General features: G+C 35.7%; 1 protein-coding gene across 1 annotated transcript in view; it reads right to left on the bottom strand.

The window, feature by feature from the left end:
- LOC107581285 (myotubularin-related protein 5-like) overlaps window positions 1–23,079 on the bottom strand; it is a 52,896-nt gene extending 29,817 nt beyond the window's left edge. The window contains exons 1-2 of the mRNA XM_016266785.1: window positions 22,848–23,079; window positions 84–169 (exon numbers count right to left, since the gene is read on the bottom strand). Coding sequence (XP_016122271.1) covers window positions 84–169; window positions 22,848–22,902 — 141 coding nt within the window. The 5' untranslated portion in view covers window positions 22,903–23,079. The remainder of the gene's footprint in view (window positions 1–83; window positions 170–22,847) is intronic.

Below are 23,079 nucleotides of genomic sequence, written 5' to 3'. Positions count from 1 at the left end.
GAAAACACTGCCAGATTCATTCAATTTTGTTGGATAAATCTGTAAATTCTGGGATATCCTCTGTTTGTTTGTGATGGGCTTACCAGCTCAAGGCCTTGAGGGAAGGGGTTATCTTCCCAGTCCTTCTCTGGGAAACGCTGGAGAATCCGGCCTTGACCCTCACTACCTCCTACACAAAGAAAAAAGAGAAACAAAGGATAAATGGACGCATAAGGACTGAAAGCAGCTCATGTAAAGCTCTGCAAATTTGACTTGACAGAAAATGCCTTTAGTTTGATGCACAACATGATAACAACATAAACCTATTTTTTCCCTCTCTGGGGAAAAAAACAATAAAAAGACATAAAACACTGATAATGAGTACTTCCTGACTTATAAACAAGCAGTGCAAACTTTGTTTATGCCTTTGTATTTTGGGCATTGTTAATTAGTCATTTCAAACTAACACAAAATCATATTTAATTCCTTAATGTCTCTGTTTGTTTTGTGCATGATTCATCTATGCACATTATGCTGGAGGGAAAAGCTCTACTTTCATAACCTTACATTAAAATGCCTTTGAAATGATTTAAAATAAAATGCAAATATGATAAAGCAAAGACAAAAAAAATGACACAAACAAATAAAACTGAAAACATAATGCAAAATAAAATAAAACAAACAACAAAACTTTTCATTTTGAAGCTGTATGAAGTAATCAAATAAATAATAAACAACAATAAAAATCTAATTAAAAATAAAACATGAAAAAGCTAGAGAAACCAACTAAAATACAAAATAATATATACAAATATAAAAGCAAAATAAAATATACATTTAAATAAATCTATAAATATGATAAAGCAAACAAAACAAGAAATAAAAAAAACACTAAACAAAACATCTCAGTTTTTGAATCTGAGGCTGAAAACAAAACTTAACCAGATAAAAATAAAGAAAAAAACCGATATATTATAGAAAACAAAAATCAGCAAATATGACAAGATAAACAAAACATTTAGTGTTTTGAAGTATGAAGCAGGCTAATACAATGTAAGTGAGAGTTGAGAATGTTGAGAACAGGAGAGGAGATAAAGAACAGCACCTGCCTGGGCTTTTATCAGCTAAACAAAACCATACATAAAACAAACAAAGACTGGGACGTCTCCCAAGACCCAACACACAAATCATAAGAGCGCACACAAATTAAATCATTTTAAATCTTGCAGGACTGGATGCTCCAATGTACAGCGCTGACAGCACTCCAAAAGACCATCATTCAGGAATTCATCTGCCTCTTTGAACATCTTATCAGATAATGTGCACAACCGCATACACACACACACGACTGACTGAGCTACAGTAGAAGGTCTGTTAAACAGCAAGCGTTGTGAGATTGAACACAGGGATGGTTTGTGTCAGTTAGTGAGTGTGCTTATTGCACAGAGGAATCATGGGATTTGAGCCAGAGTTCATTTAGATAGCTGTCCCTCTTTACCCAGAATAACTGAGTTTCCCTGTGCTGTTGACGGCACGATGACCAGCAGGACAAGACTTTAGGTGTCAAACCCAAGCCTTATCCAAGAAAAGCCCTCATTTGAGTAAAGGACAAAGGTCAAAATTTAAAAATGCACACTTTATTTGAGCCTAAGGTCCTACGCTTTGGTCACGGCTCACTTATCCGAACAATTTTCTGAAAAACTAGAACTAGACATGGAATTTTCCATTCTTTGACCCAAATTTGAAATTTTCATGACTGCTTAAAATTCTGTAAAAAATGTATTTCCATTAATTTCCCATGAAAGTGTGGAAAACATAATAATAAAATAATACTTTAAAATGTTAAATAAAAAGCATGATAAGTTACAAAATGAAATAAAATGTAAAATGATCAATTTCTCACACCTTCTTTGTGAAAAATGTTTTTAAATTAATAATAATTATTTTTTTTATTATTAGAATCATTTCTCAAACCTTCTTTATGAAGATTTTTTTAACATGAATAATAAGTTTTGCCACTGTTTTCCAGCAAAATCATGTTTCAAATAGCTACTGCAAAGTTACAATTTAAATGTACAATTTCCAGATATTGCTATAAAACTTTAATTAAATGTAATTTTATTAATTCATTTTTTTTGTTTTTTTTTGTTATTTATTATTTAATGCAACTTTTCAAAAAAAAATATTAATATTTATAATATAATAATATATAAAATAATACATAATTATTAGATAATTATTATTTCATAAATATTAAATATTATCATTATTATTATTTATTGCAATAACACTTTTAATTTAAATTAATAATTTTATTGGGTTTCATTTTCTTTTATAAAACCTGAATGCATTACTCTCATCTGTTCTGTAACTGGAATGGAATTTCTTTTTCTTTTTTTTATAAATAAATATAAATAAATAAATATGTAAGTAAGTAAGTAGAATTGTAAAACTCATACACACAAAATCAGAGAGCAAAAAAAAATTAATTATGTTTCTGAAAAAAAAAAAAAAAAAAAAAAAATTTGAAATTGAAACTGGATTTCCCCCAACCCCTCGTGTGTGTGCAAGTTTGCACGTATAAAAAGTCTCACTATAGGTGAGTGATGTGGTGCACATGGCTGATGGGGTTAAAATAAATGGAGGTGTGAACGGCCACACCTTCCTCCTTACATCAGCTCGGGCTCATGAAGAGTGTCATGTTTACTCGAGAGCGATCCATGTGAGCCATAAATAAATGAAGCATTGTGGGAAATGAAATAAAGGTTGGTACGTGCAGCCTGGGTGTCATCAAACAAGTCTGGAGTTGGAATAAAACCTCTCCCTAAACAAAGAAGCCAAGCTATTAGCCATTGAAAGTTAGACAACAAATATCAACAGAAACTCAAACACTGATGCAGATGACTTCACGGGACAAGTGCATAGTAGTAATTTTATTCATATTAATAATTTTTTTTTTTTTAAATCCTATACATTCTGACCAATGAATTCCTTGCATTTTTCAATGAATTATCATTTTACAGACAAAACAAAAGGCCATTTCCAGCTAATGAAATCCTAAAACAGAATGCTGAATACAGAACCTGTGGCTGATGCCTTTGACGATAGCAAGACGATTATTATTATTATCTGGCTAGTAATACTATCTAATTCATATTAAGGCTTATTTGTTGCATTATATTTCTTTTTCTGCATTTTTACAGTATTGCGCGTTCTAACCAATCGCACACGATAATGCTGAGCTTATGAATGCAATGGCCAATCAGAGGCGTTCAGACTCGCGAATTCTCTCATCATAAACAACAAAGTGCAGATGTATGTGCGATGTAAGTATAAGAGATGTATTCATCATATAGTGTAGATTCGCTGAGTTTAACGGGAGTGTTTTTAAAGTGCATAAATTCGCGCTAGACTGAGCTTGTGATGTTATTTGGTAATGTAATGTTCTTTGCTGGTTTTCTGTAGCTGCTTCTTGAATAACAGGAAATGTAAGCATTATAATTAGTAACTTACAATGTTTCTATTTATTTGTTATCATGTTAAATACAAATTCAGTCATATTAAAAACATTAGGCTGCTTTTAGTCTTACGCTGGAGTTGGTTCACTTTCTCGCAATGAAACTAAGTAAAGAAGGTATACCGTCGATAAATATCGATACCGTTTTATCGCTCAGGCCTACTCCAAACACTAATTCACTCCAGTGCTCCCAGATAACAGCTGAGTCAGCAAACGAGGCAAGAATTCTCCCAAGGGGAACATTGTGAAAGGTCTAAACAGAAGTTATCAACACATACACATGCATTTAAGACATTTAAAGCCAAAATGCAAAAGTAGGAATGTTGCACGCAAGGCTTTGGACAAATCAGAGGAGAATTCTGACCTCATTTCTGGACTCCAGGGACAAAACAAAAAGCTTGGAATCAAAACAAGCGAGTTAAGGACAAACAGTTGGAGTCTAAGAACCTTCTAAAATCCAACAAAGAAAAATTGGGTCAGTGGGATTTTATGGAGGCCACATAAGCTGTGAAGGTTTCTCAATGATCTACCAATGCAATCCACCGTGTTGGCGGGACCAGAATACCAAAACCTTGCACCTGAGATTTTGGCTCTTGAATGGGGTGCACATGGCTGATGGGGTTAAAATAAATGGAGGTGTGAACGGCCACACCTTCCTCCTTACATCAGCTCGGGCTCATGAAGAGTGTCATGTTTACTCGAGAGCGATCCATGTGAGCCATAAATAAATGAAGCATTGTGGGAAATGAAATAAAGGTTGGTACGTGCAGCCTGGGTGTCATCAAACAAGTCTGGAGTTGGAATAAAACCTCTCCCTAAACAAAGAAGCCAAGCTATTAGCCATTGAAAGTTAGACAACAAATATCAACAGAAACTCAAACACTGATGCAGATGACTTCACGGGACAAGTGCATAGTAGTAATTTTATTCATATTAATAATTTTTTTTTTTTTAAATCCTATACATTCTGACCAATGAATTCCTTGCATTTTTCAATGAATTATCATTTTACAGACAAAACAAAAGGCCATTTCCAGCTAATGAAATCCTAAAACAGAATGCTGAATACAGAACCTGTGGCTGATGCCTTTGACGATAGCAAGACGATTATTATTATTATCTGGCTAGTAATACTATCTAATTCATATTAAGGCTTATTTGTTGCATTATATTTCTTTTTCTGCATTTTTACAGTATTGCGCGTTCTAACCAATCGCACACGATAATGCTGAGCTTATGAATGCAATGGCCAATCAGAGGCGTTCAGACTCGCGAATTCTCTCATCATAAACAACAAAGTGCAGATGTATGTGCGATGTAAGTATAAGAGATGTATTCATCATATAGTGTAGATTCGCTGAGTTTAACGGGAGTGTTTTTAAAGTGCATAAATTCACGCTAGACTGAGCTTGTGATGTTATTTGGTAATGTAATGTTCTTTGCTGGTTTTCTGTAGCTGCTTCTTGAATAACAGGAAATGTAAGCATTATAATTAGTAACTTACAATGTTTCTATTTATTTGTTATCATGTTAAATACAAATTCAGTCATATTAAAAACATTAGGCTGCTTTTAGTCTTACGCTGGAGTTGGTTCACTTTCTCGCAATGAAACTAAGTAAAGAAGGTATACCGTCGATAAATATCGATACCGTTTTATCGCTCAGGCCTACTCCAAACACTAATTCACTCCAGTGCTCCCAGATAACAGCTGAGTCAGCAAACGAGGCAAGAATTCTCCCAAGGGGAACATTGTGAAAGGTCTAAACAGAAGTTATCAACACATACACATGCATTTAAGACATTTAAAGCCAAAATGCAAAAGTAGGAATGTTGCACGCAAGGCTTTGGACAAATCAGAGGAGAATTCTGACCTCATTTCTGGACTCCAGGGACAAAACAAAAAGCTTGGAATCAAAACAAGCGAGTTAAGGACAAACAGTTGGAGTCTAAGAACCTTCTAAAATCCAACAAAGAAAAATTGGGTCAGTGGGATTTTATGGAGGCCACATAAGCTGTGAAGGTTTCTCAATGATCTACCAATGCAATCCACCGTGTTGGCGGGACCAGAATACCAAAACCTTGCACCTGAGATTTTGGCTCTTGAATGGGGTCGTACGGTACATGGACATGGGGAATGCGCTTGGATAATCCCACAAGACGGATCTGGATATATGAAACTTCAATAAATCTTTCCCGGACAAGGCCTGCTTGTTCAGATAGAAGGTAATGATCAGGTGTATGTGAATGAAAAGCTAAATCTGCTTTGGTTTTTTATTTATCACCACAGAGGAGCACTGTGAACTTATTACAGGGACAATCCCCCAAAGCAACTTGGGGTTAAGTGCCACACTCAGGGGCTCTCGCTTGCAGGAATCGAACCAGCCCTGAACTTTTACCCCTATACCACCCATTTAATGAGGAATAATCCACTAAAATCTGTTTATAGGTGAGAGTTCAAACATATAAATGGGTCTGAACTATGTAAACTGACCCTGGCACACAACTACAAAGTTCTCAAATCACATTTATGCAATTTGAATATGTACACATTTTGCAAGTCGACATTGGTTACAAGACATGCTACTTGTCAAATGCAAATAAAGGAATGAAAATCCTACGAGTTTGATTTGACAAATAATGACAGAATTTTTATTTTTGTTCCAACCATTCCTTTAATACAAACCAAAGACTCAACTTCAGCTTAATTGATATTCTTTACCCATCAGTTCTGTTAAATGGCGTTAAGGTTTGACACGGCCTCCCCTACATCCTGAATGATCATATTTCAAGCCACTTCTGCTTTACCTGGCTCTACTATGACTCACTAGAATGTCTGGTTATTAATAGGGAAATTTTTCTCTCTCCTTCATGAAGGATCTGAGAGAGACACCACGAGACAGTCACAACGTCCTGCTAGTCAGTCTGAAGCAGGTGAAGTGAAACCGAAAACAGGTGACCGACTGCAGCAGTCACTGCGGGACAGAAATCACAAGATCCCATCAAACAAAGCTCAATGAGGAAACTAATGCATGGATGCCAACAATGTGGCATTCATGTATCAATCACAGAGATGTCGACTAAACTACGTGGTCAGGCCATGAGTAATACAGACTTCCTTAATATGCAGAGAATGCATTCTGAAGCAACTGCGCCTGTGCACCACAGAAATTCACTATCATGCTTGTGTAAGAGACAGACATGCCGCGTGGTTGCGACTGTCTGTTGGCGCATGTGGGTGGGGTGGCAAAAAACAAGTATGTTGGCTTGCAAAGAGAACAGACTGAATCGTATTATAACAGTTCTCAATCGTGCAAAGAATGTGTCGTCGCAACCTGCTAATCCTTCTCGAATTAACTACAGTCTAGTCTTAAAACCTGTTTCTTTAGAAGCACGAAGTGGATTCTAAAGAAAAGCTTGGCAGTGTGTCAAGACCAGAAAACCGCAGCCTGCTCCTATTGCCCGCGCCCCACGTTGTCAAAACAGCTTGTCACCATGGCTGCCAGGACCTGAAAGGCCACAGTTAAGCGTGTCAGGCAGTACAGCACTGGCTAACTGGGCAGACACAGGAAGTTGTCAACCACCATCTATAGCAGTGGTTCTCAACTGTTGGGCCGTGAGCCAAAAATAAATTATGGGTGTGATAAAAAAATGGAAAGAAAGCTACATGTAAATAATAAACGGAGACTGAACATATTATTAAAATACTGATTTATACAAATAAATTAAGAGCCTGAAGTATGCGTTGTATTTCAATACATACCTTTACATGATTGTATCAAAACAGCCCTAAAAGCTTCAATGATGGATATGAGTTTTAAGCAGTCTAGCCTGTCAAACATGACATTTGAATTGCAATGCATTTGTATTTGATAATAATACAGGAAATATTATGACAATTTAAAGCTGCAGTACGTAACTTTTTTGGTTAAAAATGAAATCAATATTTGAGCAAGTACATAACCAGCCAGTGTTCAAAACTATCGCCTTACTTTAACCCCATTCACAACGGTTAGCTAATAATAATGTTTTCTAATTTGAGTGATACGGGTAGGTTTTCGTGGGAAATGCAAGCATGGCACTGCGTCATTACGTCACGTCTGTAACCATAAAGAAGCTGTCCCGGCTACTAGGCTATCGCATGTGAGGAACCTGCAGGTGGTGGATCGTTTATAGAATTTTCTCACAGCAGCTGGAGTAATTAAATGTATCATTTTAATGGCGGATTGTAATCCATAAAGGATTACGTGTTTATGAAACACATGTGAATGAAATGAAATTATATCCCAGCTAAAAATGTGCTTCTGATTACAGAGAGCCTGGGATTACAAAGATTTGTATTTTAAAGAAAACCAGTTCGAAGGGAGCATAATTTGCTTTTTGGGTTAAAAGAAGTTCTTAATATGAAATTCGAAGAGTATGACAATTAGATTAGACTGTGCAGAAATTGAAATCTACACGCTAATACATACTATACTCATAGTCACCAATGATGATGTTGTTAACATTAACCATTTGAGAATAAAGTATAACAATAATTTGAAAGGTTTGATGTGATATGAGCTAACCGATCTTTAGATTTAATCACCATTGGTAGCGAGATTTATGGTAATGCTTTTTTCCTCAGTTGGTCAGAACAAACGTGGCAGACTTGTTACTTACTTGTTCAGATGGCAATATACGGTGAAAATTCTTATTTGGGTCATATATTCCAAGACGTAAGCTAGAATCTGTGATTGCGAAGTACAGTAAATATCCACACCGGTGCGTGACTGACTGCCACACATACTCTTCAGAACATTAGATTCATCCGCGCTGGAGCCGCTGCGCCCACTCACAACCCATGCAAGCTAGATAATTCCGCACAAAGCTGCAGTTCCATGTTTTCAAACAGAGATGGCGACAAAACTTACGGACTGCAGCTTTAAAATAACTGTTGTTTTAATAGATTTTAGAATGTAGTTTATTCCTGTGATGCAAAGCTGAATTTTTAGCAACATTACTCCAGTCTTCAGTGTCACATGATCCTTCATTATAATATGCTGATTTGCTGCTCAAGAAACTTATTATTATACTAAGAAATGTCTTATTATTGGTCAATGTTGAAAATGTTGCACTGTTTAATATTTTTGCAGCATTTTATATTTAGTTTAGGTGAACGTCAGATCAAGTCAAGTTTATTAAAAAAATAACACTGTTAAACAAAACAATACTTGTTTGATTTATTTAGACGATCTATTACAGAAGTTTAATTCTAGTTATCAGCCAAAACAAAAATACTATAATAATTATCAGCTTGTTGATATCAGCCAGATTTATAATTTTGCATCCCTAATAAACACAAATTCTATTTGCAATATAAGATTAATGGCTAGTGAGAAAATGGCTCAATGTGCCATGTACTAATTCAGACCCAAACTCTTGGCGTTGGTCATTCAGGGTGGACTTGCACTGAGAGAATTGCATCTGCCAAAATCTGCTGTTGCTTGGGGATACCGTGAGTGCAGTTTTCTTTTCTTTCTGTGCAGAAAAGCTCTTCAATAAACTCACATCCTTCCTGCACGCCAGCAACCACCCGTCCCACAAACGCATTCAGCCCTGGCTGCTTTTTCAATAGAGGAAATACTCAAGGGCTCAAGACATTTTACACACTTTTTTTTTTTAAAGAGAGCACTAGTTTTTAACAAAAAAACAACACCTCATTACTTCTAGAAATACAACGTGGGTTTTAGTGTTGTTCAAATTGGGGGGGACAGCAGTTTTATGAACCACAACATTTTAGGTTTGTTTTCTCAGCGACAATGATGTCAGCGACGTGTGAAACCGTGGTGCACCTCGTTTCTGAGTTCTATGCAAAGATCTGCGGTTTTGATATTTTAAGTCAGGCACTTTGGTTTTCAATGGACAAGTACTGGTCTTTCCAAAAACTCTTAAAGAGCTTATGGGCTTCAAATTAATGTCACATCATGAGACATAAATCGCGTTTTATTTAGATTACAGATTAACACTCTAACACACACTGACACAGAGGCATTAACCGCTGCGTTAACAAGGATTAAGTCTGGGTAAGAAACATTGCAATGATTTTAATGAGCTTTTTATTTGGCCATTAAGTCTCCTAAATGCCACATCAGTTGTAGGGCTGTCAAAAAAATTTTTAATTTAGAATATTCGTTGAATTGAAAATAAAAATCCACATTCGAATGCAAAAACGTTGCATTCGAATGTGGATTTTTATTTTCAATTCGACGAATATGAATTTTAGGTATGCGTCAGGCAGCCTTATCAGTGGCGCACGAGATGCGATGACGATGTAAGTGTCATTGCATTTTAATGTTTTTGTTAGTCTATCCAGTTGAACCCACTAGATGCGGCGCTGCTGCGTTGTTCATTCAAAATATTGTGGGAAAAAATAACATCAACGCAGAGATGATGTTGTTTACGTCAAAACCGAAACCAAACTATTCACACAGAATGCATATTTATCACATTTTCTAGAGGGACATCTATCAATGTTGCACTCGCGTCTCGCACAAGAGAGCCGCATGCTTAGAAAGCCATGGAAAATTAATGTAAGTTCAACATTTTAAAAACATGTCTCAAGACTTTATGGCGGTTTTCCCCATCCTATTGCATCTCAAGTTTTTAAATGAAGAAAGTACTCTTCGTGATTGGTTTTCGGTCCTTTGTATTAAACTATACATACATGCATGATTCTGTTTTGTTTCTAATTGTTTAAGCAACTTGAATTATATAAGATTTATAAACATTATTTGAAACATTATGCACTTTTTTCAAAGATAGTCGTGTTTAGGGATGCACGATATATCGGCCACCATATCGGTATCGGCCCATATCGGCTCATTTTTTCTGTTATCGGTATCGGCCTGATAAGAAAATTTGGCCGATATCTTAAAGCCGATAAATAATGCATTATTTCCTTCAGAGACACTTCAGATGCGCGCTGTTCGTTTGCAGCCTTTTGTGCAATTGTACATTGTAATATTGTGTTTATTTGATGTATATCTGATTTATCTCATATAGAATGCGTTGGGTTAAGTTAAAAGAGCGCTTCAGTTTACCAGTGATCATCTTTAGCTCAGCACACGCAGCCCAAACAGCAGTGCACAACATTAATAACTATGATTGGGAATGTCGTGTATATAACATTCTAATGAGAACATTATTATAATAAAACGTTGGGAATTCTTTGGGTTTAGTTGCCGTGTTTCAGCGCGTTGTTATGGGAAGAGCGCATCCACAACAGGATCACACATTCTGACTATAGCACGCAATAACTGCATAATTTTGTACATATATAAGTTGTAATATTATGTTTATGTTGTATTAATATTAATCTCAGGATGCATTTCCTTGAGTTAAATAAGCTGCCAGCAAAACGCTTCAGTTTACCATGTTCATTCAGCTCTTCAGCTTCAGCTTGAGCTGCAGCTCAATGGCTGCTATTTAAAACAGTGGTATTAATTTGTTACTTTTTCAAAATCATCGATACATTATTAATAACAACAACCACTTGTATTTTTCTCTTATTATTTTCATCAACAATATGGTTTAGTAATTAAAATCATTTAATTATTGTCCGTGCAGAGGCTATTCCGTTTTATTGATCTATGGCGCATTCATTTTGATTCTTTACACGTGTAATGATGTCCAGTGACTTGTTTGCATTATTTATGCATAATTTTATTTATTTGTAAGACTTTATGACTAAATTTGGTAATGGGAGAGTAAAAATATTTTTAAAACGTACACCGTTCAAACTAGGCTGCTTATGTTGAAGTGTTTGGGATGTGGCTTTTAATGATGAGACCTTTTTTGTAATCAGGCTCTCAAAAAGTATATAACAATTTGGATATAGAGTTATCGGCCAACATATCGGTTATCGGCTTTCAAAAATAAAGAATAATCGGTTATCGGTATCGGCCAAAATTTTCATATCGGTGCATCCCTAGTCGTGTTATTTTATTATGCTTTGAAGAAACGTGCATATTTTGTTTAATGCGCCCTCTTGTGGCCTCAGGACAGAAGCCAAAAGCTTTTTTCCCCCCTAACTGAAATTATGCCTTTTAAATTAGAATATAATTAGAATATTGATCATATTTAAGTACAAAATTCGAATTTAGTTTTTCAGCCATTTTGACAGCCCTAATCAGTACACTAGCTTCCACCCTGCCACCCTCACTCTCATGTGACAGACAATTGTGACAACAGTGTTAAAGGGGTCATATGATGCGATTTCAAGTTTTCCTTTCTCTTTGGAGAGTTACAAACTGTTCGTGAATAGATAAGATCCCTAAAGTTGCAAAGACTAAAGTCTCAAACCCAAAGAGATATTCTTTATAAAAGTTAAGACTCATCCACGCCTACCTAAAACGCCTTGTTTAAAGACGCCCCCACATGTCTACGTCACTGTGTGGGAAGATTTTCATAACCTGCTCAAATGTTCACGCAAAGAAAGAAGGCGTAACGTTTATTCTTGCTGTAGTATTGTTGCTGCCGCCGCCATGTCGTGAAGACGGTGTGTGTTTCGTTGAGAAAGCGAAACTACTTTGTTTGGCCCTCCAAAAGAGGACACAACTAGAAATCAGTGGTTAAGTTGTATTTACAACACTGTTCCAGAACAGTTCAAACCAAATATTTGTGTGTACAACGCATTTTATAGAGGACTGTTTCCTGATCCTGGGAGAGTATACTACAATGCCAGCTGTTCTGACTCACAACCTGTAAGTACGTTTTCATATTTAAAGAATTTGCCACTGACGATTCAAACGTGAGGTTTGAGCAGTGTAGAGTAGCGCTTGTTGATTTCTCCGATCACAAATGCAGACATAATTATAATAATTAAATACAATTTTTAAATTTAATTATTTTTAAGGTTTTTACTGTATTTTACCTTATTAAACTGCATTGAATTTTCTAAATTTACTTCACAACAATGGATGATTGGTCAAAATAATGGATAAAAAATTAAATAACACTTACATAAGAAAATACTTTAAATATTGACAAAATGCTAACAAATATTGCATATGTTTTTTTTGCCAAGTCCCAACAAGGATATGCACAAGTTTTACAACACATATTATATGCTAAATATCATTTTTGTGTTTTTTAAAAATAGTGTGGGAAAACAAACCTTCAATTATTTCTAACAAGGTTTTTACTGTATTTTATCTTATTTTATAGCATTAAATATTCTAAATTTACTTTGCAACAATGGCTGATTGGTCAAAATAATGGATAAATAATTACAATTTGAATATAATATTTTAAACAGTCAAAATGCTAACAAGGATACGCACACGTTTTCTCAACTTATCTCTTCATGACACTAGATAAACACAGACACCCCTTCTCTCTTACACACTTTAATATATTTAACTAACCTCCGCCGAACATCTTCTAAGGGATAAGCAAGTACGCTTTAGGTACCTTGTACACCTAGTTGTATCAATAATTAAACATTGCAAAGGACTAAAGCTCAGCCTGTGACAAATATCCTGCACGAAATGCGAAAAGCAAACTAAAAGAGCGCACTTGGACTCCTTTTGCTTACATAACGCTGGCGTCATTGGTTAGGCATTCCACCTCAGCAGAAATTCCAAGCCTTCTGACAAGGTTTGGAAATCATATGGGAAGTAGTAGTGAAATTAGCATCAGGGTTTGTCAGTTCCCCTCCGCAATGGCTAGGAGGAGAGAGTTAGCCAACAGATGTGAGGCTGGGACTAATGTTTAGATTATGAGCACTGGGTATTCAGGGAAAATACACACAGAAGACGAACTAGGACAAAAAGCATCAGCAGCATGGCGTAGACGTTTGACGTCTATCTGACAAACACACAAAAAAAAATCATTAGTTCACTATCCTCCCACAGCAAACATTCTGATTAGCACAGGAAATAATTGTAACTTGCCAGTCAGTTTGTAAAAAAGAAAAATTGCACTTACAATAGAAGTCTATGGGTCAAGGTATTGCATTAGGGCTGGGCGGTATGGCGGTATATATCATTACCGTGGTATAAAATGTCAACCGTAACAGATTTTTTTTTATTCCGTGTATACAGAATGTAAAAAAATGGGCATGGCAACATATATTTATTATGAATAGAATTTTTCAATATAAAATATTTAGATATTATAAACTGACTGAAGTAAAGCAATAACATGAAATTGAAAAATAATTCAGAAACACCTTATTTAAAGTTTAACTGCACCTACAAGTTGCATTTAATATCAGTCAGCTGGTGGCAGTTAATATAAAAGTTAAGTGCATTTTTACTAAATAAATAATTTACCAAATAAAAGAAAAAGTAAAATCTAATAAGGTGAAGTACTTTTCATTTCTAAAGTATTTGAGTTTATTAATTATATGAAGCCCCTTTTGTCGATTTTCAGAATAACTACATATATAAATAACTATATCGTGAAATATATCGTTACCGTGAAATGAAATTAATCATACCGTAAAACAGAATTTTGGTCACACTGCCCACCCCGATATTGCATAATACACAGAGTTTCAAAAGTACAGCCACAAAACATTATACATGTTAACTTGAGACTAGTGACAGCATTAGTTATGCAAAGTTTTCCACAATTTTGACCACGTAGCTTGAAATGTCTTGACCCATAGACTTCCACTGTAAGCGCCTAACATGTTTTCAACTAAATTGAAATTATTTTCCGTGGCATTTGACAGCAGGTCAAACATGATATTGATAAAAACATCACAGATAAAACATTATCAAAGTCTACCTAACCTTTTAATTTTTTGCTTGACATTGGATTTGCAAGGTTGTTTTGTCATTGCCTTTATATGTGAGGCTTAGAGCTTCTCGTGCTTTTAACCCAACACTCAAGATCACTGCCTCTCCTGCTGTATAAATGATTCATGTCTATGTTAGATGACTCAGAAAATGTGTAATAATGACAAAATAATAACAACTGACTCAAAATCTGGCCAACCGCCAAATGACAGCTTTGGAGTAACTGACTTTGGCAGGCAAAAAAAAAAAAACTTTAAAAAGAATTGCAATTGCAAAAATGATAGTCTAACTTTTGCTGATGTAAGCAATTAAAATCAAACATACAAAAGAAAAAAGCTTAAAGGGATAGTTCACCCAAAAATTAAAATTACCGCATGATTTACTCACCCTCAAGTGGAGCACTTTTTATGATGGATGGATGCATTTTATTTTGCTTTAAAATCTCGACCACCATTCACTGCCATTATAAAGATTGGAAGAGCCGGGACATTTTTCAGTATAACTCTGATTGTATTCGTCTGAAAGAGGAAAGTCATATAAACCTAGGATGGCTTGAGGGTGGGTAAATCATGTGGTAATTTTCATTTTTGGGTGAACTATCCCTTTAGATTAAATAAAAAACTAAAATTAATTATTCTGCATTTATTATTATTAATATTACTATTATTAATAATAATAACAACATCTATAATAATAATACAATTACTATTATCATAGTTATTATTACTAATATTATTAATTATTTTTATATTATTAAATGACCAAACAAATAAATAAACAATTACAGTTTATATATATATATAGAGCCTGTAAATTGATGGAACAAAATAACCTTTGATTAAGGGAAACCCCCTAAAAGAGACCCTGAAAATCCTACTAGCCACATGAAAGCAATAATCCTCACTTACACCAAGCCAACCAATCAGCTCAGTTTTTCTGCAAATGTTTTTTTTTCACCTATGGACCAATCAGCTTCACCGCACTCTACTAATCTGGGTCATGGTGGGCTGCATCTGAAACCAAGATTAAGACAGAAAGAGTGGGACACCAGACTATAATTCACTCCTCAGTGTCTGAATCCCAACAGCCACAATGCCAAAGACCCCTGAATATAATCTGGTGGGTCAGCAATGCAAAAAATAAAGGATTTAGAAGAATTACTTCCTGCAAACCCCATAGGCATGTGGAGAACAAGATCTTCAGTCTCCACCCGAGGGGTTTGGGAGGGGAGAGGGCCGCATTCCCAAAATACCAGGGAAGACCATGAAAGGTTTGCAGCCACAGAGAGCTCGGTCCCCCTTCCTGCCCTGACCTGTGTCCCTCCAGAAGAGACCAACATTGGTGTGCATTGACCAACAAGACCTCTGGATATGTAGCATACAACAGCTATAATACAGCTATTAATCAATCACTGCTTACTACGTTCTAGGGCTGGGTAAAAAATATAGATATCTCGATATTAATCGATTTTCATTTTTACGGAACAATATCGATTCTTAAATCCCAAGAATCGATTAGTCTAGCCTGTTTTCAGTTAATGGACGGAACAATGAAGGGTACTTCCCATCCAATAAATCACAATAAGCATGCTTTGGTACTTTTCACATGAAACAAAGTCTCAGATTTCAAATTCTGTCCATTGCATTCCAGTATTTAAACAATAAATGCCGTTTTGGCGTGGTTTAATGTGGAGTGACAGATCGCTGTAGTGCCTCAGATCAACAGACGCTGCTGCACGAGGCGCACGTGAACTGATCCTCTTCTCCACATTAATACCAGTTTCAGCACAAAATAAACATGACTAAACATCCGAAGGTAAGTTAAAAGAAAGAGTACAATTTACAATCCGTAACCTGTCTCAAGTAATCCCTCAATCAGTGTTTCAGACGCACAAAGACGTCAATATAATGGCTTGTAAACAATATGTCACGTAACGTCACATTTACCTTAGAAAAAACATATTCGGTGACCATAAACTCATTAGTCAGATAGAAAAATAAACTGTAGAGAGGGACATTTTGCTTAATATATGCACCATAAAACATATTCATTATATTTTTTACTGTTCTTCAATGTTTAATTTATGTTTGAATAAATCCATCAAGTTTTTATGACTGCCACCATTTAAATGTTTATATTTCAAAAAAATGAATCGAAATAGAAATTATTATAACTGTAACTTTATTATTGTAAAATCTTAATTTTAATCGTCAATATTATAGTAATGTATACCAACTGACTCTCATGTATATTTTACAGCATTAGTTGAGAGATTTTTTTTTTCCTTGAGAAAATTTGCCATGTACGGCACCTGATATATATCCAAAATAATCTATATTTAATCGAATCGAATCGGTAATCAAATCGAAAGCTTGTGAATGAGAATCGAATTGAATCGTGAAATTTGTGTCAAAACCCAGCCCTACTACGTTCCATAACCAGATCTAAGTATTTTGTGTGTGTGCATGTGTGAGAAGTAAAAGCCAGAGCTGAACAGTAAGGATTTGTCTGATGTCGGGTCCATAGTTCAGATATTCACTTGCCCTGCCAAAAAAAATTCATTTTTTGCAATGTATTGTCACATAAGCTAGAAATAATATTTACATTTTTATTATAAATATAAAATAATAAACATGAATTATAGACTACTGTTCAAATGTTTTGGGTCTATAAAAGTCTTTAATGTTTTTGAAATGTCACTAAGGCTGCCTTTTTTTTTAAATCAAAAATACAGTAAAATTGTAATATTGTGAAATAGTGTTATGATTTAAAATAACTGTTCTATTTTAATTTAAAATGCATTTCATTCCTGTGGTGGCAAAGCTGAATTTTCAGCATCATTACTGCAGTCTTCAGCGTTGCATGACCTTTCAGAAATCATTGTAATATGCCGATTTGGTGCTCAAGAAACATTTCTTATTATTATCAATGTTTAAAACAGTTGTGCTGCTTAATATTTTTGTAGAGATCAGAAACATTTTTCAGGCACATTTTCTATGATGAATACAAAGTTCAAAAGAACAGCACTTTTTGAAAAAAATATATATATCAAGGATCCATTAAATTGATTTAAAGTACTGGTATTTTGATCAATTTAATGCATTTTTGCAGAATAAAAGTATTATTCTTTCAAAAAAAAAAATGTTACCGACCCCAAACTTTAGAACTGTAGTTTATATTTTTTAAATTTAAATACTAATCTAGTTTTTAAATTTGCAATAACAAGAAATATACAATTATTTACTCAACTACTCAACTGATTTTTTTTCAGCTTGCATTTTCATTGTTACTAAGTACATACTATAATACATCACTAAAAGTACCAAAATAATAATAATTTAAATTATAGACATATAAATGTAACTATAAATAAAATTCAAATAAAACACATTCTTCTAGGAAAACAATGGTATGAAATGCAGTACATTAATTAAATACGCACTTTCAAACTATTTGTAATCATACATCAAAGACGATCACTCTCACAATTTCTTCAAAACCTCATCTACATAAGCCATATAATATACATAACTTTGGTGACAGCTTTAAACTGCAACTACAATTTGAAACAATAAAGGCATAATCACACCAAACCAAATATTTGGGTTTGCAAGCACATGTAGAAGATTAACAAATATAAGAGGACAATACAGTGCTGACACAAGGAAGCATGTGACAGTTCCATCAACTTACCCGAAACTCTCTCACACCGGCCCTGGGACAGCAGCCCAACAGTGTCATGTGAGTTCACCACAATCATAATGAAACTTAACAACAAGGAGTTTCAAATGTATATTTGAGTTTGTCTATATAGTGTGTGACTGTGCATATGCATACAATCAAATACATGCAAACTCTTTCAAAGACAAAAAGAGACGGAAAATGTGTGTGTGTGTCTCCCAGAATGAGGGCAATCTCCATTGCCCTCTAGCCCCTCGGCTGCCACATGAATGAGAAGTATTCATCCACCAGCTGGCCATCAGAGCTTTGCAGCCATACGCTGCAGGCATGGGGACCGGGCTTCTGTATCCATGACCCCAGCCACCCTTTCCTCTGCACAGAGCTGTTTATAGTCCAGCCAGATGAGCAGAAATGGGGAGTCATGGTAACACAGAGCGGACGGCGTATCACGCCATGGCCCCCTTCAGCCTTATTCTTCCTCGTGAATAAGAATCTGTACTCGACTGGTGAATATTTCTAGACGTCCGGCTGAGTCAGTGTGTTTATCTAAGGCAGACAGAGAGCTGATCTGTTAAAGGCGGGGCGCTGTGGGTAAGCCACCCCTTTATAAAAACTATTTTAATAAAAATAAAAAAAGCATCAAACAAATTAAAATGATTTCTGTAGGATCATGTGACATTGGAGTAAAGACTGGAGTAATGGCAGCTGAAAATTCAGCTTTTCATCAAAGGAATAAATTATATTTTAAAATATATTTAAATAAAAAGCCATTCTTTTAAATTGCAATACTATTTCACAATATTACTGTTTTTTTCTGTATTTTTGATCAAATAAATGCAGCTTTAATGAGCATAAGAGACTTCTTTAAAAAAACATAAAAAATCCTACTGATCACCAACTTTTGAATGGCAGTGTATGCAATGCATACATCATATACATATGAGATAATGTATATGATATATATATATATATATATATATATAATACATTATCTTCCATTTAAGGATTATGGAGGCCACTGTGCTCTTAGGAACCTTAAGTGTCTTATATAGACAGGTGTGTGGCTTTTCTAATCAAGTCCAATCAGTATAATCAAACACAGCTGGACTCAAATGAAGGTGTAGAACGATCTCAAGGATGATCAGAAGAAATGGACAGCACCTGAGTTAAATATATGAGTGTCACAGCAAAGGGTCTGAATACTTAGGACCATGTGATATTTCAGTTTTTCTTTTTTAATAAATCTGCAAAAATGTCAACAATTCTGTGTTTTTCTGTCAATATGGGGTGCTGTGTGTACATTAATGAGGGTGCTGTGTAAAACATAAATAAAACTTAAATGATTTTAGCAAATGGCTGCAATATAACAGAGTGAAAAATTTAAGGGGGTCTGAATACTTTCCATACCCACTGTATATTAAGAGATGCACCGATTGCAATTTTCTTGTCCGATTCCGATTTTTTGTTAGTGTGATCTGCCGATACCGATTTTTGTCGATTATGATTTTCTTTCTAAGAACTATAATTCACAGCATATACAAACAAAAATCTACTTTTCTTCAATGCAAAGTTTTATTTTCATAAAAAAACAAGTAAAAAGTCAGTAATAAAATAAGAACAAATAAAAAAATTGCAAACAATAGCACAAATAAATGCAATAAGCTATGAAAAAGTTTTTTAGGTTAAGAAAGTTTTTATTCAGGTAAGAAATACTACAGAAATTAAAGTAATCAAATGTAAAATAACACTGGATGTGTTATTTTACATTTGATTACTTTAATTTCTGTAGTCTTCATTGTAAAAACTGTACTTTTGGGATGGTACTCTGCAGGTGATGAGCAGTGCCTGGTTTCCTTCAAACACGATGCTTGGAATTGAGGTTCATCAGACCAGAGAATATTGTTTCTTACAGTCTGGGGGTCCTTTAAGTGCTTTTTTGCAAATTCTAAGTGTGTTTTCATGTGTCTTCACTGAAGAGAGGATTGAGTTTGACCACACCGCTATAAAGCCCAGATCGGTGGAGTGTTGCAGTGATGTGTGTCCTTCTGTAGATTTCTCCTATCTCCACATATAATCATGGAGCTCAACTAGAGTGACCATCAGGTTCTTGGTCACCACTCAAACCAAAGCCCTTCTCCATCAATTGTTCGGTTTGGCCAGGAGGCAAGCTCTATGAAGAGTCCTGGTTGTTTCAAACTTCTTCCCTTAAGGGTAACAGAGATTGCATGCTTCCGTGAACCTTCCCACAGGTTAACTTCACTTGAAGTGTAGTAATATCTACAAGCAATATGAATGCTCCTGAGCTAAATTTCAACTGTCCCAGATATGGGTATGGGAATCATTTAAGTGTTTTATTTTTAATAAATTTGCAAAGATGTTAAAAACCTGTTTTTCGCTTTACGAAGAGCACAAGTTTGCTTTTCATGCACTTTATAGCCTATATCATCTGAAGCCATTCCATATCTTAATGTGAGGGACAAAATTGTATTTACATTGTTAAATTTAAGTTTACATAAAGTGATCTTCCTTCTGCTGCAGCTGTCAGTTAGTCTCCGCTCAGCATTCAAACCGCACGTCACGTTCAGTTATGAGAGTCAGCACGGTAAAACTCTCTCTCCAAGATGATATATTTGGCAGCAACATAACAAAACGTGAAAAAAATGAAGGGGTATGAATACATACATTATATATACCCCAATATATATATATACAATATTCAAGTCTCACCATTAGTAGTTGTAAACTGTATGTGTCAGTTTTTCTAAAAAATAATCAACTCACTAGAATCAACACTGATTGCACTACATACTTTAGATTCACACATACACAAAAAATGGATTACTACACATCATTTAGTTCCCATGCAGAGAAACTGCAGACAAAAATTTTGACACATATTCCCAACAGCACGCAAGGGTTAACCAAGAAAACAGACTGGCAGAGACAACTCTCACAAAGAGTGTGCAACAGAACAAACGCTCTCCTCTTTTGTTTAGGGCCTCTCTGTTTTCAACCGGCTCCTCCCAAGAAAAAGCGTCAAGAGAGAGTGAGAGAAAGAGGCGCGAGAGGGAGAGAAGCCGGGGGGGTGAGCTGTACGGCGAACCCCAAAAGACATTACCATGGTTGTCCACTTCTAGCGGGACCCACCCCAAACTCTGGACCTCCATTTTCTCACTCTGCAATGCTGAGGACAATCTGGATTCTCACTCAATCATGTCTTCTCCTTAGAGCCTCAACTCCCATTTCCTGTTTTTAAACAGAAAGCCCTTCGGCCAGAGAATCCTATTCAACCCCGTTCTCCTCGCAGGGCCTAGAAATCGAGCGGACAAGTGGCATTGCACAGTTTTACAACAGACGCTGGGCGACTCCACCTCGACAGCTCACTGCCCTCCAGTGATGTAGCCATTCTGGCTCAAGAATGGTGATTTAGGGATGGAAGAATATCTGACACTGTGGGCTATATGAATGCTGGAGACTAAGACAAAGGGCCTGAGATGGGGACATGGCCCATGGGTCAGCTGGACATGTTCTGCACTGGTAAACAAAACTGAGTGAGGTTATCTCATTTAAGAGCTCCAGCCCTCTGGGTGTTACGTAGGTACTACTTCAAGAGCACTTTATAAAAATCCTTTGGAACATGTCCAGGTTCACATTCACGACATGGTTTCCGAGATAATACCAGTGAGATAGAGATGCGTCAGATAGAGATAAATATAGCATAACTTAAAGGGACAGTTCACCCAAAAATGACTTTCTATTCTATTTTGAAAGGTGTCTACTTTTTTGTCCATACAATGAAAGTCAATAGGGTTAGGCCTGTCGCGATAATTAAATAACCATCTAATCGCGATTATTTGATCTGACCGCGGTTGTTTCAGGCAACCGCAATTATTGTGCTTTTTATATGGCACAAGGGGGAGTCATACACCAAAAGAAACAGAAGAGCACAAGTTTGCTTTTCATGCACTTTATAGCCTATATCATCTGAAGCCATTCCATATCTTAATGTGAGGGACAAAATTGTATTTACATTGTTAAATTTAAGTTTACATAAAGTGATCTTCCTTCTGCTGCAGCTGTCAGTTAGTCTCCGCTCAGCATTCAAACCGCACGTCACGTTCAGTTATGAGAGTCAGCACGGTAAAACTCTCTCTCCAAGATGATATATTTCCATTATAATACTTGATGTGTAGATAAAGGTCTGGGGATTCACATAAAATTACATCTTGTAATAACTATCTTGTAAATACTTCTCTTTGTTTGTACCGTGTGGAGTGCAGTGCGCTGTGATGCTTATGTTGCTTCAAGTGCACCATTCTGCACCCTGGGTGTGCATAAAAGCTTTGTGCCGCTCTGTTTAAAGCATTTTACATTATCAAAGTTTTGCACACAGAAAGATTATTAGAAGCCTTTCTTTTTCTCATGATTTCTATCTTATTTTCATGAATGTATTTTGTAAGAATACAAATGAATGAATGAATGATGCATATAAATTCATCATTCATTCATTCATTCATTCAAATAGTTAACAGAATAAACATGTTTAAATTGTAGGCACCAACCTTTTTTTTCAAGATATTGTTTTTGCTGCTAAATTATACAGTCAGCTAGTTTAATTTCATAGCTTATATATTTTTATTCCACAGAACAAGCAAAGTCATAGATGTTTGGATTGATATATGAGTGAACCATCCATTTAAGCTTACTTTTGCCACTTTTTATGCGAGTAAAACAAATATCAGACAGCAAATTCTGAGAAAAAGAAAAAACACAATCCGGAGATGTTGCAAGCCAAATTCAAACTCAAATTTCCCTTATAAGCACCAAGGCTAAGCATATCAAAGCATGTTTGCTAACTGCTAGACATTGTTTTACATTTACTTACCTCTCTTATCGAGATCGTAGCCAACTACCACGAAGTAATCGGCGAGCCTGGTCATCTTATCGAGATCACGGCGACAGGCCTCGGGGGTGATTGTAGTCTTTCCGCAGAACAGACGATATTCCGCTCACATTGTGAAGGCAGCGGCGACAGCAGCATCCCTCCAGCAGCAGCCCGCCGCCATACTGTCGCTGTGAGTGTGCCGTGCCCTGACAGCGCTCTGCGCATGCGCACT

Source organism: Sinocyclocheilus grahami, unplaced genomic scaffold, assembly GCF_001515645.1.
Source record: "Sinocyclocheilus grahami isolate Dianchi unplaced genomic scaffold, SAMN03320097.WGS_v1.1 scaffold33.1, whole genome shotgun sequence".
Taxonomy (NCBI): Eukaryota; Metazoa; Chordata; class Actinopteri; order Cypriniformes; family Cyprinidae; genus Sinocyclocheilus; species Sinocyclocheilus grahami.
Note: the sequence above shows the minus strand (reverse complement) of the source record. Positions and strands in the feature narration are given on the sequence as shown.